The sequence below is a fragment of the Salvelinus sp. IW2-2015 genome, linkage group LG11 (genome assembly GCF_002910315.2).
Source record: "Salvelinus sp. IW2-2015 linkage group LG11, ASM291031v2, whole genome shotgun sequence".
Taxonomy (NCBI): Eukaryota; Metazoa; Chordata; class Actinopteri; order Salmoniformes; family Salmonidae; genus Salvelinus; species Salvelinus sp. IW2-2015.
In genome coordinates this window covers 46,675,305-46,685,763 of record NC_036851.1, presented here as the reverse complement: position 1 = coordinate 46,685,763, position 10,459 = coordinate 46,675,305, and the positions used below count along the sequence as shown (strand labels likewise).

Genomic DNA, 10,459 nt, shown 5'->3' with positions numbered 1-10,459 from the left:
TATTTGCTACAGTAATATAGGGACAGTGTGTGCCTTTCCAATCATGTCCAATCAATTGAATTTACCACAGGTGGATTCATCTCAAGGATGATCAATGTAAACAGGATGCACCTGAGCTCAATTTTGAGTCTCATACAAAGGGTCTGAACTTATGTAAATAAGGTATTTCTGATTTAGATTTTTAATACATTTGCAAACAAAAAAAAGGTTTTTGCTTTGTCATTATGGGGTATTTTGTGTGTAGATTGCTGAAGAAAACATTTTATTTAATCCATTTTATTAGAATAAGGCTGTAACGTAGCAAAATGTGGAAAAATTCAAGGGGCCTGAATACTTTCCGAAGGTAGAGAACAATTGAACAGAACAAGGCTAATGTCAATAACAACATTTTGACAAAAAATGCAGATATAACCTTATAAGTCCCAAGCTATCAATATGCTTATGTGGCCTGGCTAATGTGATGCCTGGCTTATGTGATGCACGGCTTATGTGATGCATGATTTATGTGCATGCACGGGAAATCAAAGAAGCATTGCCACATCAGTACCTTATGGTGGGAATCGATCTCCTCTTCCTGTGTAGAGCTCGAGGGAGAGGGTGTGGCTGATTTACTTCCAGGAGGTGAGGGAGAACCATGGGTAAGTGCACTCCGGCCAACCTGAGAGTTCAGTTGGGACAGTGCACTCATGGGCTGATGGGACAGTATCCTAGGTGACATGTTTATCAGATGGGGGTTGTGACGGCTGAGGTCATAATGTGAGCCGTCGTGGCGAGTCATCTCCTGGATCTGGGTGAGAGAAGAAGACCAGCTTTACTACTTTAACTTCATCAATTGTACAGTATATTCCCAATTTGCCTAAAAACTTGGCGCCTGCGTTAAGGAGGGAAAACGGTAGGTAGGAGATCAAAGAAAGTGAGTGTGTCGTTCCCGGGTTCACTGGTCCCACTGATCTCCTTAGGACTGGTCGGAAGCCAACTTATCTTGATTTTCCCACTCTCCTCAGTCACGATTGAAACATACACCATGAGTTCCTCCACTAAATTGCACTTTTCTGGCCATTTTTATCTTGATTGCGCTTTGAGGCAAGATTTGATGTGTTGAATGTCAAGTCTAGTGCTGAGGTGCAAATGACCTTGAACAACATACAGTATCATTAATCACACCAACAATCACACCAACAATCACACCAAAAATCACACCAACAATCACACCAACAATCACACCAACAATCACACCAACAATCACACCAGCAATCACACCAGCAATCACACCAGCAATCACACCAACAATCACACCAAAAATCACACCAGCAATCACACCAGCAATCACACCAACAATCAGCAATCAAAGACTATCTGTTCCAAACCCAACTGAATAAATCACATAACCACGTTCAAAGTGAGGTGGGAGGCGTCTTGCCACGGTACGACATCCTTAGGATCATTTGGGGCCCCCAGGTGGCAACAGGGTCAACGTTTACTCTGATTTCCACTACCAGGATGGTTCAGAGCACAAGCTCTGCTCATAGAACATTAGCCTATAGACTAAAATTACTCTGGTTGGTCATTCAAGTAGAAAAAACACTGCACTTCCAAGTTCATTTTTGGAAGTTGACCCACTAAAGGAGGATACATGCTTTCAACTGATTAAAGAGAGTCCTCATGAAGTTACGCCCTTAGTAGTCTAATAGATCTAAAATAAAATACATTCAACATCTATCAGGACATACACGGACCAAAGCAGGCCTTAACACAAGCATAACTGGGGAATGTTAGTCAATTTACAGATCAGAAAGTGATCAAGTAGCATTTATAAGCCCTGTTAAACATTCATGAGTTAAATAATACTTTACACATTAGCGCTRTGCTAAAAAGATCTAATTGCCGGGGCCCTAGCATATGAGATCTTGATAAACACAAGTAGAGCCTCTGAGATGAAGGGTCTGCAGCGCTGTAATCATAATTGGCCCCAGTAGGTAGCTGAGAATAAAATGTACTGGTAATATAATGTTTAACAGACTCTTTGCTTTGAAAACCCCCAAAATATTTACAGGATGTAAGATTGTTTTTGTTTGACTCGGCAGCAGCTTACAAAAAGCTGCCTGAACAAAGACATTCCTCTTGCATTTCAAATAACCACGCTTTAACCTCACCCCACACAAAACAGTATTTTCCAACCTCAAATCATAATTCAAAACACCATCACTCCACTTCTCAAACACGGTGAATAGCTTTAGCAAAAAAAGAGAAAGGAAAAAAAATCCATTAATTTTCAATTTTCGGTGGAGCTGCTCTTTAATGGTCTTCACAAACCAAGAAGCGTTGAAAAAACAATTAATCAAACATGAATGGCCTATTATAACTACAGCAGACCTATTTCCATAGCAACAGCCTCTGGGTGAAACCATCACCCTTTAATCTGAGCACACTATGCTTCATATAAACAAACAAAAGAGACCTGTGGAACAGAAAAGTAGTAGAGTGGTAAGGTACAGGGGTCCTCTGTAGTTTCCTATTGGGATCTATCTGTGGTAAGGTACAGGGGTCCTCTGTAGTTTCCTATTGGGATCTATCTGTGGTAAGGTACAGGGGTCCTCTGTAGTTTCCTATTGGGATCTGTGGTAAGGTACAGGGGTCCTCTGTAGTTTCCTATTGGGATCTATCTGCTTTAATGGAACTGTGGCGGGGTTCTTGGGACAAGAGGAATTACCCATCTAATTCTTATTGTTTGAGGAAGAAGAGGCCATAGCAGACTACTCAATCATTTCCCTTTCAATCATACATAAATAATTCATGATATTTGTTTGGAATCCAGTATAGACACATTTTGCAACTATTCATATTCTAACTGGTTCTTCGTAGCATTTGCTTCAATTCTAGTTCCTTTTACACTAAAGCTGAGTGCTCAAATGTAAAATATGGGGCATAAAAGCCAGATAGTAATATTATACAAAATATGACCTTATAAACCTGATTTTGATTAGTTGATCAATCACTTGGAAAGCAGGATGATGTAGTATTTCTACATGTCAGGAGCTTCAGACTGTGAATTTATTACAAATCTAAACTCTTAAAATAGTTCATTTCCAAAATATATTCTCTTCTCTTCATATTTCTTTGTGAGAAATGAGTTGAATGAATGTACCACGGTTAGTACATCTTGCACTGGGTTCAGATAGTGTGTGCAAACACTGTATCGAATGTATTCCCTTGTGCAATCACCAAAACCATGCCAACACAAGAAAATAGCAATTATGGGAGCAAAAGGTACATTGAGAAGTAAACAGCAGAAGCATCGTGTCAATTGAAACTAAGGGGTTTCATCCATTTATAAGGTAAACATATACAACGTACACTGTCGTTTCTTTTGCATGYTGTCAATTCAAAGAAATTGAATTTGCTCCTCTAAAAATGAAGGAGCAGTACATGACGCGTCTTGTTAATACACTGAACAAAAATATAAACTCAACCATTTTGGGGATTTTACTGAGTTACAGTTCATATAAGGAAATCAGTAAAGTGAACTAAATTCATCAGGCCCTAATCTATGGATTCCACATGACTGGAAATACAGATGTGCATCTGYTGGTCACAGRYCCCTTMAWRAAAGTAGGAGTGTGGATCAGAAAACCAGTCAGTATCTGGTGCGACCACCATTTGCCTCATGCAGCACAACWCATCTCCTTCGCATAGAGTTGATCAGGCTGTTGATTGCAGCCTGTGRAATGATGCCCCACTCCTCTTCAATGGCTGTACAAAGTTGCTGGATATTGGCGAGAACTTGAACACGATGTCGTACACATCAATCCAGAGCATCCCAAATATGATCAGTGGGTGACGTGAGTATGCAGGCCATGGAAGAACAGGGACATTTTCAGGTTCCAGGAATTGTGTACAGGGGGCCGTGCATTACCATGGTGAAACATGAGGTGATGGCGGCGGGTGAATGACACAACAATGGGCCTCATGATCTCATCACGATATCTCTGTGCATTAAAATKACCATTGATAAAATGCAATTGTGTTCRTTGTCCATACTTATGCCTGCYCATACCATTACCCMACCATACTCTGTTCACAACATTGACATCAGCAAACCGCTGGCCGACATGACGCCATCTGCCCAGTACAGTTGAAACCGGGATTCATCCGTGAAGAGCACACTTCTCCAGCGTGCCAGTAGCCATCRAAGGTGAGCATTTTCCCACTGAAGTCAGTTACGATGCCGAACTGCAGTCAGGTCAAAATTACGTTMGAGGCGGCTTATGGTAGAGAAATKAACATTMAATTATCTGGCAACAGCTCTGGTGGACATTCCTGCAGTCAGCATGCCAATTGCACGCCAATTGCACAATCTGTGGCATTGTGTTGTGTGACAAAACTGCACATTTTAGAGTGGCCTTTTATTGTCCCCAGAACAAGGTACACCTGAGTAATGATCATGCTGTTTCTTCAGCTTCTTGATATGCCACACCTGTCAGGTGGATGGATTATCTTGGCAAAGGAGAAATGCTCACTAACAGGAATGTAAACAAATTTGTGTACAACATTTTAGAGAAATATTTCATTGAATATTTCTGGGATCTTTTATTTTAGCACATGAACCATGGGACCAACACTTTACATGTTAAGTTTTATATTTTTGTTCAGTAGAGTATTACCTTTTACATTTCACGCCATTAAGATATGAACACCATAATGCAAGACCCTCTATACAGTACATGTAGAAACCCTATTAGTGCAATGCGTCATGATCACAAGTCACATAATTACACTCCCAACAGTTGTCTAACCAAATGGTTATCTTAAAGGCACTTTTATTAAATGTTTTGGAGTGTTTTCTGTTCGCCATTTCAGAGACTCAGAGAGAGAGAGAGAAAGCAGTCACCCTGAGCTAAATAAAGTAGGTGGGTGATGGCTGTACAAACATTATGAAGGAATCTCACAAAGGTTGCCTGTTGCCATAGGTACTGTATGCTAATTCGTAAACGGTATCATCGCTGTACGTGGGGGGGTGCTGTCTGGGTAACAGGCTTCATTTGGCCATTACTGTCTGACTCGCATCCCCCCCAGGACAGACAGACAACATGTTCTCTTTATTCTAATAGGGCAATGATGATGCAACGGGTGATGATGTAATAAATTAGCCATCTCCATTGTGAAAAGAGAATTTCGCTTTATTCTTTTACGCTTCTGGATGTAGAAGTCACACAAACACATGTATGTATGCATACACACACACATTTCACAGGCACACACACACACCACAATTTCACAGGCACGCACGCACGCACGCACGCACGCACGCACGCGCAGCGCACGCACGCACGCACGCACGCACGCACGCACGCACGCACGCCACGCAACGCACGCACGCACACACACACACACACACACACACACACACACCACAGACACACACAACAACACATGGTTCACACCACACCGAACGAGTCGAAGAAGTTGGCGGAGGTAGTGTAACGAAAAGCGGACGAAGAAATCACGACACACACACACACACACACACACACACGGCTGGGAGACAGTTTGATATTGCATCTCCAACGTCCAGAATGAGCAGCCAGCTGACCCTAACTGTGATGCAAAGGCAAGCAGGACAAAACTTTGGGTGGAATCTGTTCCCCTCTCGCCGCTGTTATTATGGTTGCCATGTTTTGTATTCACATCCTGTGCATCATAGTGAAATGGGAGTCAAATAACAAAAGCTTTCCAATTATGACGGGACATCAGAAAGCTTATGATCCTCTAGCTTTATCTTTGAAATGGTTTCGTCGCAGCTCGGATTGCCTGCACCATATGATTTAGCTAAGGAGATCTGACCTGCAACTGTAATGCCACATTGAAGGAAAATAGAGAGCTAGAGCTTCACAGAGAATGGATACTTCTTACTTTTTGTCCTAAGAATGAATTCACATTATTCAAATCATCTCCATATGTGTAATTGTATTAAGGACCCAATAACTAGAGGGCTAAAGCTACACAGAGACAATATGAACATATAACACATGCAATCCAATGCATATTTTACATAAAACGGTGGGCCCAGGAATCGAACCCATTAACCTGGGGTTACAACCGCCATTCTATACCCAATACTAATATCGTGCTACTGCTCCAGTTTCAACTGTTCTGCCTGCGGCTATGGAACCATGACCTGTTCACCGGACGTGCTACCTGTCCCAGACCTGCTGTTTTCAACTCTCTAGAGACAGCAGGAGCGGTAGAGATACTCTGAATGATCGGCTATGAAAAGCCAACTGACATTTACTCCTGAGGTGCTGACCTGTTGCACCCTCTACAACCACTGTGATTATTATTATTTGACCCTGTTGGTCATCTATTATTTGACCCTGCTGGCCACCCCTCATAGCCTGGTTCCTCTCTGGGTTTCTTCCTAGGTTGYGACCTTTCTAGGTAGTTTTTCCTAGCCACTGTGCTTCTATATCTGCATTGCTTGCTGTTTGGGGTTTTAGGCTGGGTTTCTGTACAGCACTTTGTGACATCAGCTGATGTAAGAARGGCTTTATAAATACATTTGACTGATTGATTGAATACTATACAAGGTTTCATGGCTCTAGTTTTGAAAAATAACATTGACTGGACCACCAGTCACTAAGCATGGACTATTTGCTCGTTGTAGTATTGTATTGGAATGGTAGGATTGCAGTATGAGTGGTCATACATAGCATTGTCAGTATGCGTGGCCATACATAGCATTGTCAGTATGCGTGGCCATAGATAGCATTGTCAGTATAAGTGGCCATAAATAGCATTGTCAGTATGCGTGGCCATACATAGCATTGTCAGTATGCGTGGCCATAGATAGCATTGTCAGTATGCGTGGCCATGAATAGCATTGTCAGTATGCGTGGCCATAAATAGCATTGTCAGTATGCGTGGCCATACATAGCATTGTCAGTATGCGTGGCCATAAATAGCATTGTCAGTATGCGTGGCCATGAATAGCATTGTCAGTATGCGTGGCCATGAATAGCATTGTCAGTATGCGTGGCCATACATAGCATTGTCGTTTATGAGGACCGGGTGGTAGGCAGTTTGAAGGCTGGGTGGTGGGCAGTATGAGGGCCGGGTGGGGCAGTATGAAGGCTGGGTGGTAGGCGTTATGAGGACCGGGTGGTAGGCAGTTTGAAGGCTGGGTGGTAGGCAGTATGAGGGCCTGGCGGTAGGCAGTATGAAGGCTGGGTGGTAGGCATTATGAGAACCGGGTGGTAGGCAGTTTGAAGGCTGGGTGGTGGGCAGTATGAGGGCCGGGTGGTAGGCAGTATGAAGGCTGGGTGGTAGACCATTATGAGGACCGGGTGGTAGGCAGTTTGAAGGCTGGGTGGTGGGCAGTATGAAGGCTGGGTGGTAGGCATTATGAGGACCGGGTGGTAGGCAGTTTGAAGGCTGGGTGGTGGGCAGTATGAGGCTGGGTGGTAGGCATTATGAGGACCGGTGGTAGGCAGTTTGAAGGCTGGGTGGTGGGCAGTATGAGGGCCGGGTGGTAGGCAGTATGAAGGCTGGGTGGTAGGCGTTATGAGGACCGGGTGGTAGGTAGTTTGAAGGCGGGGTGGTAGGCCTGGCGGTAGGCAGTATCAGGGCCGGGTGGTAGGCAGTATGAAGGCTGGGCGGTAGGCAGTATGAAGGCCGGGTGTAGGCGTTATGAGGGCCGGGTGGTAGGCAGTATCAGGGCCGGGTGGTAGGCATTATGGGGCCGGGCATAGGCGATATGAGGGCCCAATAGCTGGCTGGCCAACTCCCCTACTACCTAAGGTGTGTTTGCTGTTGCTGTTGAAGTATCAGTCTCGAACGCAGCCCTAATTAAAGCTGTCATGGCTGAGCGCTGCAGAGATAATGTTCTATTTATTAAGTAATTTGTTTCAATTAAACGCTCAGTGATTTTACAATAACAATTGTGAATCTGAGTCAGTGAGACATCACTCTCAAACAGTTGGCTCCAATCAGGGAGGGTGTGAACAGGGGGATTGATAGTGTGTTGTCTGGGACGTAAAATAGTGGCACTATTCAACCACACTGCGTTTGACAATTGGTGTGAAAATGCTCTCAGCCAAAGGAGGACATTGAGACCATCTTCCGCTCATGCTGTTTCTCTGTTTGACATGACAATGCTATGTATGGCCACACATACTGACAATGCTATGTATGGCACGCATACTAACAATGCTATGTATGGCCACGCATACTGACAATGCTATGTATGGCCACGCATACTGACAATGCTATGTATGGCCACGCATACTGACAATGCTATTATGGCACGCATACTGAAATGCTATGTATGGCCACGCATACTGACAATGCTATTTATGGCCACGCATACTGACATGCTATGTATGGCCACGCATACTGACAATGCTATGTATGGCCACACATACTGACAATGCTATGTATGGCCACGCATACTGAAAATGCTATGTATGGCCACGCATACTGACAATGCTATGTATGGCCACACATACTGACAATGCTATGTATGGCCACGCATACTGACAATGCTATGTATGGCCACGCATACTGACAATGCTATGTATGGCCACGCATACTGACAATGCTATGTATGGCCACGCATACTGACAATGCTATGTATGGCCACGCATACTGACAATGCTATTCATGACCACGCATACTGACAATGCTATTCATGGCACGCATACTGACAATGCTATTCATGGCCACGCATACTGACAATGCTATGTATGGCCACGCATACTGACAATGCTATTCATGGCCACGCATACTGACAATGCTATGTATGGCCACGCATACTGAACAATGCTATGTATGGCCACGCATACTGACATTGCTATTCATGGCCACGCATCCTGACTATGCTATGTATGGCCACGCATACTGAAATGCTATGTATGGCCACGCATACTGACAATGCTATGTATGGCCACACATACTGACAATGCTATGTATGGCCACGCATACTGACAATGCTATGTATGGCCACGCATACTGACAATGCTATGTATGGCCACGCATACTGAACATGATGGCCACGCATACTGAATGCTATGATGCCACGCATACTGACATAGCTATTCATGGCCACGCTACTGACAATGCTATGTATGGCACCATACTGACAATGCTATTCATGGCCACGCATACTGACAATGCTATTCATGGCCACGCATACTGACAATGCTATGTATGGCCACGCATACTGACAATGCTATGTATGGCCACGCATACTGACAATGCTATGTATGGCCACGCATACTGACAATGCTATGTATGGCCACGCATACTGACAATGCTATGTATGGCCACGCATACTGCAATGCTATTCATGACCACGCATACTGACAATGCTATTCATGGCCACGCATACTGACAATGCTATTCATGGCCACGCATACTGACATTGCTATGTATGGCCACGCATACTGACAATGCTATTCATGGCCACGCATACTGACAATGCTATGTATGGCCACGCATACTGACAATGCTATGTATGGCCACGCATACTGACAATGCTATTCATGGCCACGCATACTGACTATGCTATGTATGGCCACGCATACTGACAATGCTATGTATGGCCACGCATACTGACAATGCTATGTATGGCCACATACTGACAATGCTATGTATGGCCACGCAATACTGACAATGCTATGTATGGCCACGCATACTGACAATGCTATGTATGGCCACGCATACTGACAATGCTATGTATGGCCACGCATACTGACAATGCTATGTATGGCCACGCATACTGACAATGCTATTCATGGCCACGCATACTGACAATGCTATGTATGGCCACACATACTGACAATGCTATTCATGGCCACGCATACTGACAATGCTATTTGGCCACGCATACTGACAATGCTATGTATGGCCACGCATACTGACATGCTATGTATGGCCACGCATACTGACAATGCTATGTATGGCCACGCATACTGACAATGCTATTCATGGCCACGCATACTGACAATGCTATTCATGGCCACGAATACTGACAATGCTATTCATGGCCACGCATACTGACAATGCTATTCATGGCCACGCATACTGACAATGCTATGTATGGCCACGCATACTGACAATGCTATTCATGGCCACGCATACTGACAATGCTATTCATGGCCACGCATACTGACAATGCTATCTATGGCCACGCATACTGACAATGCTATGTATGGCCACGCATACTGACAATGCTATTCATGGCCACGCATACTGACAATGCTATTCATGGCCACGCATACTGACAATGCTATCTATGGCCACGCATCTGACAATGCTTGTATGGCCACGCATACTGACAATGCTATTATGGCCACTTATACTGACAATGCTATCTATGGCCACGCATACTGACAATGCTATGTATGGCCACGCATACTGAACAATGCTATGTATGACCACTCATACTGCAATCCTAGTAGTGTTT

General features: G+C 44.1%; 1 protein-coding gene across 1 annotated transcript in view; it reads right to left on the bottom strand.

The window, feature by feature from the left end:
- LOC111970757 (TOX high mobility group box family member 2-like) overlaps positions 1–10,459 on the bottom strand; it is a 190,648-nt gene that overhangs the window by 33,095 nt on the left and 147,094 nt on the right. Inside the window, exon 5 of the mRNA XM_070445845.1 lies at positions 548–787. Coding sequence (XP_070301946.1) covers positions 548–787 — 240 coding nt within the window. The remainder of the gene's footprint in view (positions 1–547; positions 788–10,459) is intronic.